Consider the following 16,040-nt stretch of genomic DNA (forward strand, 5'->3'; position numbering starts at 1 on the left):
CCGAGTCTTGGAGCAAAAGTTTCCTAAGCGGAATACATATCTTTACTGCCATTAAACTAAATACTAGCTCATTCTTTGTTTAAACTTCAGTATCATGTTCGGAATGAACAGGAGATCATCTAGGGTACTTAGAGGAGTTTCAATGGGTTCTTTACAGCTGAATTGCAAACGATTCAATTCTACTGTTTCTCCGAAACCCACCTCTCAAGGTGTACTCCTAAAGACATTAATATTCACCACTGGGTCTGTGTTTGGTGCATTCCTCTACCAGAAGGAAGAACAGCGGCAGACTCTCAATACCAATTCCACCTTGAAGCTTTCGGAACTTCAGCCACCGAAATACGCTAATCAGACTGAATTAAATCAGGCCATATCGGAAGTCAGACAAGTGTTCAAGACAAGCACCCCTGATTTGGAGGACGAATCTCTCGTGGTGAATAACTCAGAGGAGGAAAGGTCATCCCATGCCGATACCTATTTCAGCTCGTACCACCCTGAGAAACATGAAAAACCTCAGTACATTGTGTACCCTAGACTGACGCAAGAGGTGTCTGAGGTCATGAAAATATTCCACAAATATCGTGTGCCTGTTGTTCCAATTAGTGGGAAATCATCTTTGGAAGGTCACTTTGTGAACACGCGATGTGGAGTTTGCCTTGATATTTCTCTTATGGATAATGTGATTGAATTGAATAAAAATGATTTGGATATGAGGGTTCAAGGTGGAGTTGGATGGGAAACACTACACGACTACTTAGATGACTATAACCTACTTTTCCCTATTGATCCCGGCCCAGGTGCCACGATCTCTGGGATTTGCTCTAATAATGCTTCGGGCACTAATGCTTCACGGTATGGGGAATGTTACAAGAATATTCTAAGTCTCACTGTTGTATTGGCGGATGGGACTATCATTAAGACGAAGCATCGACCTAGGAAAACTAGTGCCGGCTACAACTTAAACAGTCTATTCATTGGCAGTGAAGGTACTTTAGGAATCATAACTGAGGCTACTTTGAAGTTATATGTAAAGCCCAAAATTGAGAGAGTGGCAGTTGTTCCTTTCAATTCCATACAAGATGCAGCCAATGCAGTTAACAGTTTCTTGTTGCATGGTATGCAATTGAATGCTATAGAATTGTTGGATGATAAAATGATGGAGTGCATCAACAAAACTGGAGAAACTACCAGAAAATGGACAGAAAAACCAACCCTTTTCTTGAAAATTGGCGGCCCCAATTCAGATGTGGTACTGTCACTTGTTGATCAGGTCAAACAATTAAGCAGTGAACAAAATAGTACTGACTTCCAGTTTGCAACCAGCGACGATGAGACCACCGAATTGTGGTCTGCACGAAAAGTGGCCTTATGGTCCACCATCAACCAAGGAAAGTTGGTAGATCCCTCAATTCAGCTTTGGACAACAGATGCGGCTGTCCCCGTGTCACGGCTTCCCCAGTTTTTGGAAGAAACCAAGAATGATATCGATTCTCATGGGTTGCAAAACACCTTAGTTGCGCATATCGGTGATGGAAATGCTCATAGTTTCATTCTTTATAAGCCAGAACAAAGGAGTGTTGCTGAGGAGGTTGTTGACAACATGGTCAGACGGGCTATTCTGTACGAAGGTACATGTACTGGAGAACACGGGATTGGGTTGGGAAAAAGACAGTTTCTATTGGAAGAGGTGGGAGAGGATGCTGTGGACCTCATGAGAAACATTAAGGTTCATGTAGATCCTCTCAGAATAATGAACCCTGATAAAATCTTTAAAATCGACCCCCTGGAAATAAGATCTCACTAGTTAGTTAATATAGTAGTAGGTGGCTGCAAAAAAAATCCTTCTCAGAGGACCTCGAAATTTAGAAATGAATAATTCGCGTCTTGATAAATTTCTTTAGCGACCATGGAGCACCAAGATCAAAATATAATAAATCTTAAGACGATATCGAGACTCTTCCATGAGCTCGCCTTCAATAAAGAAAATACCAGACTAAGTCAAAAGACTCTTCAATTGTCTGCTCAGTATATCAATCTCTTCATCAGAGAAGGTATTCTCCGATCCAACGATGAGAGGTTATCAGATGGTGATAGATTGAGCCATGTGGATGGAATAGACAACTTGGAAACTATCAGAGGTAATGAAGGCGAAGAAGTGGAAGAGGAGGTTCCCGATATTACCCTCAATGAAGATGACATACAATCCAATCCAAATACTCAGTATACCTCTAATGAGCCACCAGCTGATGGAGACAATGATACCTTGGATGTCAGGCACTTATCAAAGATCGCGGGAGTGTTGTTACTAGACTTCTGACCTTCAATAGCCCAGACATATACTGTTCCTATTTAATATACATGTACACAGCCGAACTACGATGATACAATAGGGAATTCCCCTAAATTGACAACGTACCAAACACCACAACTAAGTGTTTTCTTGGACAAACCTTTCTCTTTGATAATTTCCGGAAGTCTTGATTGGAGTGTAAGGAATATTGGTATTTTGAGTGCTCCCAACATAGTAGGTTTGCTACCTATAGATACTTCTAGTGGGATCAGGCACCAATTGTCATTTCGATCCACTAACGAGTCTGTTACATCTAGAGAAGTATCAGCATTTCGGTTGGAGTTCAACTTACCTAACCGCATCACTAGTTCTGCTCTACTTAACTTCGTTTCTCTGGTCAAATAAGGGGTGGGAATGCCTCTTATTATGTGGTCTTTCGGGTGGAGGCCACCAATCTTGATATCAGAAACAGGAATCGTTGCGTTAATTGAAGCCAGATCCAGCTGGTACTCATGGGGAACTGAAAGGTTGATATCGACCAGGAAGGGAAGTGGATTGATAATGTTCACTAAAAACGTATATGATTTTCCCGATACAAGATTTTCCTGAAATTCTTTGTTGATAATGGGAGATACACCCAATATAGGCAAGTAGTCATTGGCATTCCATTTTTCCTCAAACTTGGTGGATAGTAAATCGTCAGAAGGAACCAAAAGATTATGGCTGCAATCGCAACACCTTTGTGCGTTACGTGAAGTTAAACACATCGGATTAGGAAACATACTGGCTGGTGGCCGGACGATATTATTGTTCATGTATGTGCTGAAAAGTGATACATTCGAGTGCATTTGCTGATTCTTGATGATACGTTGGTTATCTATCTGTGCAACATCCTCATATTCGTCAATTGGTTCAGGTTTGATCGAACTTAACAATAATTGCAACTTATCCAACTGGCTGAAGTCGTTTTGTTCAGGAACTGTCAAGTCCATCTGTTCCAACTTCTTAATAAGATCAATAGAAGCACCTTTATACTTGTGGCCCTTCTTAATGTCTTTCACCAACTGTGCATTTAAAATCTCCAACTTAGCCCGGTTCTTATAGAGCTCTATTGACGTCAGAAAGAGCAGGCTTAGTTCATTGGACTCATGGTACTCGGACTTTACAATATCGAATATTGACTTGGGTTTGGTAATGACATCAGTTCCATAGACGAAATCACAGCCTGTACACACGAAATTGAATTCTTTACCCACAACACCATTGACTTCTCGATCGGACAACAGAACCGTCAACATGCTTGCACATAACGGACACGTGGAACAGTTCAGGCAGTGGATGGCGTCTGTATTGGAATAATCTCTCATACAATTGGCACAGAATTTCTTCGTCATCTGCGACTGGATACAATACTTGCATTTGGGCACCTGGCATGAAGGGCAAAAAGATAGGTCATGGATGGAGTGGCATCTCTTCAGATTCTCGATTACTTCGGTGTACGTAGCTTGTCGCAGGGAACACAGACAATATATATGTGAATTGGCATATACTTTAGACATACAGCATCAAGTCGCGAAACAATTCCAAAATTGAATCGCTAACAATTAGCCCCACCAAAATTAAGGCACATCTCCAATCAACAAGTGGGATCGGCGTATAAACAGATGTGCATATAGGGCCCTAAAGTACATTAGATGTGACAGCTGTCCATCCGCCTCTTTATGGTGCCCGCCATGTTGGTATGCAACAGACTGCAGTGGTAATTAAATTCCTGGAGACCACATGGGCTCTTACCAGAGCGGAATTTAGGTTTGGAATTGCATTGTCCTGATTGTTTGACTTCCAACTTCCATTCAATATATAACATGAGTACAAAGTCATGTCAAACTTGCTATCAATAATGAGGGTTCTGTGGGTGTATTTGTGTTTAGACTATTTGATGGTGTCAAACGCCATCTCCAATGAACTGATCGAGAGCTCCAACGCTTTGGTTCCCAGTAAATACCTGGTGGTCAAGGGTTTTTTTGAGCAGGACGATAGTTCTACGGACAACGATGACTTTGATTTTATGAAAGACAATTTCGGTTTGGTTTCAGGTACCACCTGGAGTGATGTAACCTCCGAAGTTGACAAATTAAATGCCAAAAACGACAATGGCACCCAATACAAGTTGTTCTTCTTCGCCAGACATGGAGAAGGCTATCATAACATCGCACCAGATAATTATTCAAGTGAAGAATGGGAATGTGTAATGCAAGAACAAGATGGAGCTGATGGTATCGAATGGTACGATGCGCTTCTCACACCTGATGGTATTTCTGAAACCCTGGATTTGCACACCTTCTGGCAAAATCAACTTTCAGGAGGAGCACCTCTTCCAGAATCGTTTTATGTCTCTCCTTTGAGAAGAACTTTGCAGACATTCAACTACACATGGAATGGGTTGATTTCCTATTCAGACCAAATTCCTCTTGTGGTTGAGAATGCTCGAGAAAAGTATGGCATTGGAACCGAAAGCAAGAGACATCCCAAATCTTACATTTCGGAAAACTATCCGTTTGCAAACTTTGAAGATGGGTTTACCGAAAACGACAAATTATGGACTACAACCAAACATGAGAAGCTGAAACATGTACGATATAGAGCCGAGTTGGTGTTGGATGAAATTTTCACGCTGGATAATAACACGGTGATTTCTGTCACCACGCATTCAGGAACAATCAGTGCATTTCTCAAGATTGTTGACCACAGGAAATGGTCGATGAAAACTGGGGAAGTTATCCCCGTAATCATCAAAGCTTCCAAGTACGAACCATACTCGAAACCTGACGTGGACGATGCGTGGAGCACCTTGCCCTCTTCCTGTGCTACGTACGTGGCAGATAATTAGATTAGTTTATTAGTTTATCTAAAGAATCGAGTAGATAAAAGAGATTTGCGAATTACAACACAACCATTTTATCACATAAAGTCATCATCACCAAAGTCATCATCGCCATAATCGTCCATATCCTTTTTGAAAGAAGGTTGTGCGGTCTTAACAACAGGCTTGGCCTTCTTCTTACCAGCACCACCAATGGAAGTACCTCCAGATTTCTTCAATCTGGCTTCTCTTTCAGCTCTTTCCTTTTCTCTGATAACGACTGCTAAAGTAGAACTCACTTTTCTAGCACTTTCCAAGGTCATAGGCTTGGTCAAGTCTCTGATCAAATCAATGGCCAATGACGATGTGTAGTTCAACAACGACTCCTTGGACAAATCGGTCAAGGTGGTACTTAAGGCCTTTCTCAACTTCTCGTAGTCTTGTTTGGACTCTGCTTGGAAAAGAGGATGCACATCAAGAGGGGTGTCCCTTGTAAGTTTGGCGGCGGGAGACGAAGCGGCTTGGGCAGCAGCGAGCTTGGCCGCTCTTTCTCTTGGATGTGCGTTGAGGTCGAAATCTTCGTCATCTCCAACAGAAAGATCTCCAAATAGGTCAGAAGCATTCTTCAAATCAGAAGATAATTCGGCTTTTCTCAACAATTCAGCTCTGGTCTTCTCGTCAGCTTTGTCAATATCCAACAAAATCTTACGCAGTGGCTGGGATTTAGCAGCGGCCTTCTTCCCCTTACCAGGAACGGTTTTCTTAAGGGCATCGGCTTTCTTCTTGGCCTCAGCTTCCTTCTTTTTGAGTTCTTCTTCATCTTCATCCACGTCCCAGGAATCTAAAAGTGGCTCATCGTCTACAATATCATCTTCCCATGAAGCAACAGCTGGCTTGCTGGTAGGCACATCGAAGTCTTCGTCGTCCCAAGACATTATTAGTTGTTTCTATAGGTTCTAAAAGTTTTTTTTTTCCTTGACGCATTCCCAATTCTCGATATTCAGCAGCGAGTCGCATTTGCAAGAATCAATTATCGCAACGCTCTGAAGCAAACCTTATCATTTGGCAGCCAATTGAGATCCTTTTCGTTTAAAGCCAGCTCATTATCGAAAGGCGGTGATACTGGTATTTTTTATACGACGAGGTCTTTTCAGCCAAACTCCAAATCATTAACTTCAGAACTGATCGGCACATGCGGGAACTCAAACTGCACCAGGTGCACCTAGACAACTTAGATCCCCAAACCTTCAATAAATGTGGGATTGTGGTTGAGGAAGGTCTATCTATACGACAAAGTCATTTAGGTGGTACTGGGCTATTTTATGAGTCGAAGACGCCAATGGAGGATGTGATAATAGCACGAATCCCCGATGCTGCTACTTACAACTTGAAGAACTTACTGACCTGGTTAGAGAAATTGAAGCAACTGAGTCCTCTAGAGGCCCAAGTCACACGAACAGTACTCAGTAAATGTGAGGGATCGAACGAAACAGAAATCATCATTGATTTTATGTTCAGTTTCATGATCATTTTAAGTACAAATGAACATTTACAAGACAGTCCCTTGGCAGATATAGACCTTTACCTTGAACTCCTCAGTCTGACCAATATCGATACTTTGGATACAAAATACTACCTGAAAGAGACAGATAGAGACTTCTTATGCGAGGTGGAAGTTTCAAAGAAAGAGGCCCTACACCAGAAGTATAATGCTATTGCAGAGGCAGTGCAAGAATTGGGTTTCATGGTACCTTCTTTCGATGAGTATTTCCATATGAGTAAGGTGATCAAGTCTCGAGTGTTGGAAATTCCTCACCCGGTTGAAGAGAATGAGCAGGACTTTGTTGTAAATACTGCATTGGTGCCATTACTTGATTTTGCTAATCACCAGGAAAAGTCCAATGCGTTCTTCGATGTTGATAAAGCTACCGGAGATGTGGTTCTTAAATACCTGGCCCCACCAGGCCTTCACGAAGTGTGCATCCAATACTCTGACGTGAATTACGTTCAACAGTTTGTAACGTTGTATTCCTTCATTCCTAGAGGAAAGGTGGAAGTGTTTGAAATAAAAGTTGATAGTGACAAAATCAATGAGTGTATTAATAAAGTGCAAAATACTCAAAACGTCAGATACGACTTAATTATGAAATGGCTTGAAATTCTCCCTACTGTTCAGTTTATAATAATTGATGATAGAGTCGGTATCAACCACAACCACAATCCCATACCGTTCTGGGCTATTTTCTCAGACAAATTCAAGTATGTTGGATGGAAGGGAAAGGTCAATATCCACTCTGTAAATGATCCGGATGTGCTTGTCTCTGGGTCGTCAGATGAGAGTATAGAGCATATGATTGAATTTCAAGAAGAACGGTGTGACGTGATTCAAGGGTTTGAAAAAGTGGCTGTTGAGCCTCCCCAAATAAATGCAGAGAATGAAGAGGCTGCTAAAGAAAAGTTTACTGTATTTATAAAAATGGTGTGCAGAGACTTGTGCAACACAGCAGATAAAATAGGGTTAACAAAAGAGTATCTTGAGTACAAAAACCGGTTATTCGAGAAAGTTCTTCAGATGGATGATTTTAACATACAATATGTGCCGGTCATAGATCTGTGGTATCAGCCCAACGTCATCTATAACTTTATCTAAATCCATTGGATACTCCGGCTGCGAAAATCGGTCTTCGCTAGTGAAATGTTATTCTGCTGGATTGATTTTGCACGCCGACAGAAAGGATGTTAACCTGCAATTCCGAGAAACCGATTGCAACATGAGCCACAATAACGATGCTGACAATAGAGATAGAATTTAGATAGAAAATAGTTATCTATGATCCAGTACCATAATGGGTCATTCCCTGCCCGATTTAGGTAAGGGATTAGGCAAATGTATGATAAATAACATAGATATTCTCCAGAGGGTTCTGCGACATTTGTCAGAATTTTTACTGAAGGTCTAGATTATACAATGAGGTCATTCCCACGCCAGAATTATTAATGCAATCGGTTCGCGCGTTAACAATATAAATTGACCGAAATCGCTTGAAGGTTTTTTCAATCTCGTACAAAACAAATACACTACAGATTACTAATACATAAAAATGGTTGCCACTATTACCAAGAAAGAAGAATTCGATGAAGCCTTGAAGCACTCTGGGTTGGTTGTTGTTGACTTTTTTGCCACCTGGTGCGGTCCTTGTAAGATGATTGCTCCTATGTTGGACAAATTTTCTGCTGAATACACTTCAGCTAAATTCATCAAAGTTGACGTTGATGACTTTGGTCAAATTGCTCAAGAGTACGAAATCTCTTCCATGCCAACCATCTTATTCATTAAGGACGGAAAGGTTGTCACCAAGGTTATTGGTGCTAACCCAGCTGGTATTAAGCAAGCTTTGGCTGCCAACGCTTAAATAGATTATATGTACTATATTTAAATTGCACATTAACAAGTTAATCAACCACTTCCTCTACTGGTACTTTATGGTCTTCTCTACAGCAGTATAATAACCTATGCTTTTGTCTATTACCCTGTTTTATCTATTTAAAAAATCATTAATTACCTGGGATTCATTTATGCGGTCGTTAACATTTCCATGCTGTAAGAAAGAGCAAATCAAGGACTCATACACAGACATGTACTGCCGAAGATTCTGCACCATTGAAATTCTTTGACTACGCATGTTGTCCACGACCAAAGGAATCAAGTCCCTCCCAGCATCAAACTTGTAGTTCATACTAACCAAGTTCAATATAGTATCTATGGCTATGAAGGTTCCGGTTCGACCACATCCAGCCGAACAGTGCACCAACGTATTGTTTTCACCAAGATCTAATTGTTTCATCAATTTACGTCTCAACTCAAAAATGTATAATAAGTCATTGACGTTATTACAGATGGAATTGTCTGCCCATTGCAAAAGTTGTACCTGTAAAACATGTCTTGTGACATCTTCACCATTCACACTGGTATTTATTTGAATATTTCTTAACACAAGCCGATCATTGATGGGTTCAGTCTTTATCAAAGTAATCTTGATTTCATTGTTGTTAGAAAAATAAACTCCAGTGTTCCAGTAAGGATCACATTTAGGGATACCATCTTCCCAAACATCTGTTAAACACACAATTAAGGCGATATCACTGTTAAGAACACATCTGTAAAAGTCTCCAATAGTGTGGTGTAAAGGACCCTGAGTAGCAATATACTTGAAAGGACTATGGTTCATCTTTGGAAGGATATCCAAATTGGATACCGAATCAATGTAAGAAGCGTTGATGTAGTCACAAAAATTGGAGAGGGTGGGATCCTCAAAGTCCACCAATTTGACTCTCGAGTGCTCAAAAATCATGATATCTTTATATCTGTTTTTGTATCCCATTTCGATTCCCGCACCAATGAGTGGGATATTGTTCTTGATATCAAAAGCACTATTGAGTCTGTTTTTCTCATTGAGTTCAAGTTTGTTGAACAGCTTGACGAGGTTATCTTCATCGAGAGTCTGGCTGCCTAACCAGCTAGGAAGCTCACTTAAATGGTCCTTGTACTTGGCAGCAAGATCGATTCCCAACTTCACAGCATCACCAATAGCCTCTTCGTTGTGTCTTATTTTGAAGCTAGGTGTCGAGTGCACTGAGGGTGGTAGCTTGAAGTTCGATAATATAGGAGTACTGGCTTCAAGTGGAGAAACTTGCCTGGAGTTAGGAATCTCGTTCAGGGGGTGGGATCTGAATTTTCCTGGGGAAATTGAGTCCAGAGACAAAGTCGCCGATGAGGTTGACTCAGGGTTGATGACAATGTCCCTAAACACGTTTGTGTCTCTCGCAAGTAACTCGTCGAGATTGAAGTTTTGCTTGCTGCCACCTTCAAACGAGAAGCTCTGGTTTTGCAACAAACCGGCAAACCCATCCTTAATCACAAAGATCTTGCTGGTAGTTACCTGGAACTCTTCCAAAATCTTCTTGATCATCCAGTATATGTTGTATGAGTTGTTGGAGTTATCGTAGATGAGAATACTTGGATACCCAAACTCCCCACACGGAATGCCTTCGAGATCTGTGTACCTCTTGTTTTGCAACTTGTTGGCCGCGTTGTGGTTGAAGTACGTCTTCAAAATCATCCGTTCATATATGGGCAACGAGTTGATGCACCTGATGAACGAGAAATTGGGTCTCTTCAACAATGTGCTGGGCAAGCAGATATTGATGGCATTGGTGAAGTGGCACTTGGCGTAGTCGGTGAACGACCTCACGTCGATGGTGACCAAGTTTGGCAAAAGGGTCTCCTTCACAACCTGCACCTTCGCAAGCATTGACTGGAGCTCGCTTTGGTTCAACACATGGATATTTGGGCCCAACTTCAAAATCTGGGGTATGTAGTCCTGAACCGGCTTTTTGGCCACGTCGTTGAACGTTTTTATGGTGGGAGAACTCAAGTACTTTTTTAACATGGGCGAGGCTAGTTTAGGGGAAGAAGGGGAATTGGTGAACAGAAACTGGTGATTTTCTTTGATAGACAACTTGGGAAGATTGAGGGCCATTTTGCTGGGGGAATCATCGACAAGCGTATTATCGGAAATGGTGGAATCGATTCGACTTTTGCTCTTTAAAAAAAACGAGTCGCCAATGGTAGAGTCGGAGGCCAACGAGCTAGCAGACTCGTTTAACCGTCTATGCAAGATGGGGTGGGAGTTAACCCGGTTGAAGCGCTTGGGGTAAAAGTCAACAGGCGTCTCGAGCACCTGGGTTGCCACTGGCGTACTTAGTCCCAGGGCCTGGGAGTCTTTAGGGGTGATGGTTCCAGATGAGGGTGGCTGGGGGCATATGTTGAAGTAATCATTGGCACCAGCCATGCCTGCCACGGGAGAACAGGAAGCTGAAGACGACAGTTCGATGATAAAACTTGGAGAACAAACCCCTGGAGAGGAGGACATCAAACAACTGACAAAAAAAAAGTAGGCAATGAGTTCTTAAAGCCTAGCACCGAGTAAACTGGTTGTTAAAAATAAACGGGGCGTGGTGAGAAGGACAAACACACAAACCAATAGTGACCTCAGGCTAGGTACGTAACACAAGAACGATCAGGTATACAAACGATGCTGAAGAAAGATGTATTGCTAAAACAATAAAAGCTGGTAAATTTGGAAGATACGGATTAGTATAATTCATTAACCTGGCACAGAAATACCTGGCTCTGTACGCATCACGTACCTGCTCATGCCTGTATGCACGCTTTGGAGCGGTCTGGATTTCGCAAGAGGTTCTGAAAAGACTGCATTTACGTTGCGTCATTTTCCTCAGCACCACCGATTTTAGCCATTGTCAACGCGACTACCTCGGGAGTATGGGGAGCATCATGACGTAGTTATCACTTACATGCCCATACTTGAGGGATTTTATCACCAGAAGCCTTGGGTATATTAAAACAACTCTCCTACCAACGTCTCATGTGCCCGTACCAATGTCTCAAAACACTAACTATATTTCCTACTGGCTACAAAATAGGTTGCGCTGCAGCTCCGCGGTTGACCGACCTTGACGGACGATTACGACACACAGGATGATCGAGGTTTGGAACAGTGGCTTCTGATCCATAAAGTCAATCCCATATGAAATGAACACCTTTATTAAATAAATGTCGCATTCGCCCGCTACTAGTTCAGCGAAAAGTAAATGTCCTTCACTATCAATATTTTCGTACCGTAAGACTGAGAAACAATTACTTTCAAGTCAAATTTGGCATTTTGTATATGAAGAAGCTACGAAATCTTGAAGGGAAATATTGGCCTTCGCAGACGATATTAATTGCTTGGTGTGTTTTCATAGAAAGAAGAGGAGGTCGAAAAAAATGGTAGACATCTTTGAATCAAAGCGCTGATCACTGGCATTTTTGTCTTACTCAAAAAGATTATCTTGTTTCACAAATCGATAAAGCTTTAACTGAATCATTGATACTATTTTGTATATTGACTACGGGAATTGAGATTGCAGCTCCAGATATTCTTGAGCTCAAAGTCTCTCTTACTAGTAATTTTACTCTCTTCAAACTACTTTTCACGTGGAACCAAAACTGTTCTATTGGATTGAGCTTGGGTTCTTTACATATTGAGGCGGTTGACACTTTACTGGCGATAATTAGGTTTTGCCGTATAGATGCGCATTACCCATGCGCACTCAAGGTGATTTAGGCTCTTTGGCGATAAGTTTCATTTCTTATTCGCCTAAAGCCACGGGGTACTTTTGATAAATGCTCCAGATTACACGCTGTGCATATAACCACTTGACTCTTTCATTACCTTACATGTTTATTCCACTCAATAAATTCATTACCTTATATATATATCATTCGCCAGAATCGTACTACTTTACATAGGTATATATTTTTCACTTGACTCTGCGCTTCTTCTTGTCATCCTCAGGGGTCCTTTTCTTGGTCTTATCCTCGGGTTTTAACCTGAGTTTGATCTTGGGCAACGGCTGGTGATGTGGTTCTTTCTCGGGCGTGGCAGCTTTCAGATGGCCCTCACTGGCACTACTACAAGAGGAATCAAGTACCTTGGGGGTGAACTTAGCAATGCCCACATTGGCTCTGGATCTGCGTCTCTTAAGTTTGCGGTCTTCAGCTCGGCCATGCACTGCTTGATCTTCTTCACTGCTTTCGAGATGTTCATCTTCGTTCGACAGTTCGAGATCCCCAGCCACTGGCTTGTAGCTGTCAATTAGCTTCTTATAACTATCTTTATCCTTGGTGACTCCTGTCTTGATTAGCTTCTTCATGAGCTCGCTATTCTCGGGTTTGGGGGCGGTTCTGATGGATGTCACTTCGCCTCTTTCGAGAGGAGACACCGACTTATCGAGACTGGACCGATGTACGGTGTTCAACGAAGCACTCAAACCGTTAAAGTACATCTCATTAACATTCAAATTTGTATTGGGATCAAGGTTTTTCTCCTTAAGACTGTTGATAGATGCCACTCCTTCTTCATCTTGCTCATTTCCTGGTAATATCTCACCACAAATCAATGCGGCAGCATCTTGAGAAGTATATTCTTGTGTGTGGGCAATTCGACTGTGATTTAAAAAACCTTGTGCCAGGGAGAAGTTGCTCCTTTTACAGTCAGGACATGTGAGTTTAACAATAATTCCGTCGGTTCTCCGATAGAGACATCCAAGAGTTGTGGTCCTCAGGATTGAAGTCGAAGGTCTGAGTGACGAGGTAGTTGATCTGGTGCGGTAAGTATGGCCAGCTCCCATGGATTGGTCGGGAAAGCCTGTATGGGGGTCATTATGCAATCCTGGGCCATCTATCGCTTGCTGTTCATAATTTATTGATAGTGAACGGTTCAATAAGTCGTAGTATTTTATGGTGAAATCATTCGGTTCCAGATCAAAGGACTTTTCCCGGGGGACTTTGTAGTAGTTTCTCAATGTGATCATTTGAGACTCACATTTACCAATCTCTTCTTCCGTTAGCATCAACTCTTTGTGCTTCAACCGGATTTCAAGGTCAATTTGATCAGTAATTATATCTTTCAATTTGGATAAGGGCACCGTTTTGACTTTTTCCATTAGTTGCTCTTCGTTGACTATAGGTTTGACCTCACAAGCAGGTCCGTCATTCGGTATCTGATCATTAGAAGATTGGTTGCTTGGGACATTCATTTCGTTACTGGTAGAAGGGATATTTGCCGCTCGATCAGATAGACTATCAGGAGCTTCTTTTCCTAATGACATGCTAAAAAGCTTTAAAAACTGGTTAAATATGGCGGAAAAAACTTTCGATATTGCTTATGTTGTGGAGAACAAAACAAGTTATTGATAACTAGGCTGATATCCTCATAGATTTTTCTTGTGATAGGTCTCCAAGCTTGAACCAGCAACGTATTTTCTAGTTATTTTTCACACCAGTGCGAACTTAGTTTAGTACTCCGACTTTCCCTGGATCAATGGCGGTCGTGCGGTTGTCATGTTTATCGGAGCATATCATGGCAATTGGTTTGCAGCCATAATTAAAAAGGTAATTCAACAGGAAATAGATCATTTAACTGTTTGTGAGTGAGGTTTTTACGGTCTTCTGGAGCGATCTCTTGGTACTTGTGAATGAAATAGGTCTGGGTTTTGGTCTTAATTCTAACCTTGATTTGAACTGGTTTGAACGACATATTTGCCTCAACACCCTTTTCAATCACACTTTGCTCTTTCTGTAGTGCATGAATCTTACTTGCAGGCCGTGGTTTTGGTTTGGACACCTTTGAAATGTGCTTTTTAATTGCCAGGGTTGTCTTACTTAGGTTTGTATTTGCATCTACTGTAATCACACCATTATCTTCCAGAGTGGTCGGTTTCTCGCATGTGCCAGGAATGAGAGCAGAGGTATTGTCTCCCCTATTTTGTTTTGGAGATGAGATACGCTGTACAGTTGTTTTTGATCCTTTTCTCTTGACGTTCTCACTCAAGTCAATTCGGAAAACAGTTGACTTCTTTTTCAAGGCCTTATTTTTTTCATCATCAATTGTGGTATGGATTTGGTTGGTTTCTCTGGTCAATGAATTGAACGACAGCGTGCTGATGTTTTGCAAGTCTGGTTCAAGGAAATCACTTGAGGTAGATTCACTGAGAGGAGGTCCACCCACTTTCTCCGATTCGACACCAATGCTCACGTTTTCCAATGTGACCCTAGCTCCAAAGGTCGTATTATATCTATTCCTGGGTGCCCAATGGTACTGGCGCTTGTTTGAAAACACATTTTTTAGTTCTTCAATTGTATACTCATCGGGTTCAACAATCCTTGAGTCTTTGGTAGGAAGCACAAACTTAACCTTCTTCCCCGGGTTCAATTGCCCTTTCCCATTTTTGTCTTGAGATATGTTAGAAGTGAGCTCCTACGAAGGTGTTGTTGTTAAAATACTTTTTCTGCTTGTGGCTGGCACAACCATATTGACGCTAACGTTTTTGCTGTTTCGCGATTCAAACCAATCTTATTTTTACCGAACTCACATACGCTGCTCATTCTACCACAATGCCAGAAGATAATATCATACTACCTGTGAGTGCATCCATGAGCAAGATGACAATACAGGACTCGAATAAGTCGCAATTTGGGTACAATCCGTCGATAGGAGCATCGTCCAATGAAATTACCCCGACCACCTCTAGCATACTACTCAACAAAACTGTCAGTCTAAACCCTGGTGTTAGCAAAAGCATCAACAAAAAAGCATTCGAAGTGAGTTTGTCATCGTTATCATTTCTCTTCTGTGAAATTGTGAACTGGAGTCACAAGAAATCCAAGGGTATCCAGGATTTAGAAAACAGACTAAACGGGTTGGGGTATCAAATCGGTCAAAAGTTCTTGGAACTTTCTAAAACTAGAGAAGGCTTGAAGTACAGCAAGAGAGAAATCAAAATTGTTGAAATCTTACAGTTTATACATTCTACATTGTGGAAAGGACTCTTTGGCAAGATTGCCAATGAATTGGAAAAGTCACAAGACGTGAATAACGAGTATATGATCATAGATAATTGCCCATTAGTGTCCAAATTTGTCAATGTTCCTAAGGATTATGGAGATTTGAACTGTGCTGCCTTTATTGCTGGAATAATTGAAGGTGCTCTTGACTCAGCTGGGTTTTTCGCCGATGTCACCGCTCATACCATGCCCAAAGAAGGATCACCGTTAAGAACTGTGTTTCTTATAAAGTTTGACGACCTGGTGATCTCCAAAGAAGAGCAAACAGTCCAATCGTAGGAATTATATCACACGTATAATGGTGAAACACTTCATAGACATTTCGCAGTTTACACATTCTTTTTTTTTCCATACCTCGACAACTTCTCCAACCGTTGAAACATCTGTAAATAGCCCAACAACAGCGAAGAAAAATGGGG

The 16,040-nt window shown here is 41.5% G+C and overlaps 9 protein-coding genes across 9 annotated transcripts; 5 read left to right on the forward strand and 4 right to left on the reverse strand. All coding sequences in view use genetic code 12, as the record gives it.

Annotated features, from left to right (window-relative positions):
- Nucleotides 1–94: 94 nt before the first annotated feature.
- On the forward strand, nt 95–1,804 carry DLD1 (D-lactate ferricytochrome c oxidoreductase; the record flags this gene model as incomplete). Its single annotated transcript, XM_006683574.2, has 1 exon — nt 95–1,804. The coding sequence occupies one exon, from the start codon at nt 95–97 to the stop codon at nt 1,802–1,804; it is 1,710 nt and encodes a 569-aa protein (XP_006683637.2).
- Nucleotides 1,805–1,906: 102 nt separating this feature from the next.
- Nucleotides 1,907–2,317, forward strand: PSN45_003024 (uncharacterized protein; the record flags this gene model as incomplete). The annotated part of the gene is made up of 1 exon (XM_006683573.1): nt 1,907–2,317. One exon carries the CDS (start codon nt 1,907–1,909, stop codon nt 2,315–2,317), a length of 411 nt encoding a protein of 136 aa, XP_006683636.1.
- A 1,873-nt stretch (nt 2,318–4,190) lies between these two features.
- Nucleotides 4,191–5,180, forward strand: PMU1_3 (putative phosphoglycerate mutase pmu1; the record flags this gene model as incomplete). Its single annotated transcript, XM_006683571.2, has 1 exon — nt 4,191–5,180. The coding sequence occupies one exon, from the start codon at nt 4,191–4,193 to the stop codon at nt 5,178–5,180; it is 990 nt and encodes a 329-aa protein (XP_006683634.2).
- A 71-nt stretch (nt 5,181–5,251) lies between these two features.
- Nucleotides 5,252–6,088, reverse strand: HCR1 (Translation initiation factor 3 subunit J component; the record flags this gene model as incomplete). The annotated part of the gene is given in 2 exon segments (XM_066157990.1): nt 5,252–5,433; nt 5,449–6,088. 2 exon segments carry the CDS (start codon nt 6,086–6,088, stop codon nt 5,252–5,254), a joined length of 822 nt encoding a protein of 273 aa, XP_066014087.1.
- A 404-nt stretch (nt 6,089–6,492) lies between these two features.
- Nucleotides 6,493–7,803, forward strand: CTM1 (cytochrome c lysine N-methyltransferase; the record flags this gene model as incomplete). Its single annotated transcript, XM_006683570.2, has 1 exon — nt 6,493–7,803. One exon carries the CDS (start codon nt 6,493–6,495, stop codon nt 7,801–7,803), a length of 1,311 nt encoding a protein of 436 aa, XP_006683633.1.
- Nucleotides 7,804–8,254: 451 nt separating this feature from the next.
- Nucleotides 8,255–8,566, forward strand: TRX1 (thioredoxin trx1; the record flags this gene model as incomplete). The annotated part of the gene is made up of 1 exon (XM_006683569.2): nt 8,255–8,566. The coding sequence occupies one exon, from the start codon at nt 8,255–8,257 to the stop codon at nt 8,564–8,566; it is 312 nt and encodes a 103-aa protein (XP_006683632.1).
- Nucleotides 8,567–8,689: 123 nt separating this feature from the next.
- PSN45_003029 (protein-tyrosine phosphatase) lies at nt 8,690–11,005 on the reverse strand (the record flags this gene model as incomplete). The annotated part of the gene is made up of 1 exon (XM_006683566.2): nt 8,690–11,005. The coding sequence occupies one exon, from the start codon at nt 11,003–11,005 to the stop codon at nt 8,690–8,692; it is 2,316 nt and encodes a 771-aa protein (XP_006683629.2).
- A 1,531-nt stretch (nt 11,006–12,536) lies between these two features.
- On the reverse strand, nt 12,537–13,886 carry PSN45_003030 (uncharacterized protein; the record flags this gene model as incomplete). The annotated part of the gene is made up of 2 exons (XM_066157991.1): nt 12,537–13,186; nt 13,493–13,886. 2 exons carry the CDS (start codon nt 13,884–13,886, stop codon nt 12,537–12,539), a joined length of 1,044 nt encoding a protein of 347 aa, XP_066014088.1.
- A 275-nt stretch (nt 13,887–14,161) lies between these two features.
- Nucleotides 14,162–15,162, reverse strand: PSN45_003031 (uncharacterized protein; the record flags this gene model as incomplete). The annotated part of the gene is made up of 2 exons (XM_066157992.1): nt 14,162–15,034; nt 15,154–15,162. 2 exons carry the CDS (start codon nt 15,160–15,162, stop codon nt 14,162–14,164), a joined length of 882 nt encoding a protein of 293 aa, XP_066014089.1.
- Between the last annotated feature and the right edge of the window lie 878 nt (nt 15,163–16,040).

The sequence above is a fragment of the Yamadazyma tenuis genome, chromosome 3 (genome assembly GCF_029203305.1).
Source record: "Yamadazyma tenuis chromosome 3, complete sequence".
NCBI classification, from domain to species: domain Eukaryota; kingdom Fungi; phylum Ascomycota; class Pichiomycetes; order Serinales; family Debaryomycetaceae; genus Yamadazyma; species Yamadazyma tenuis.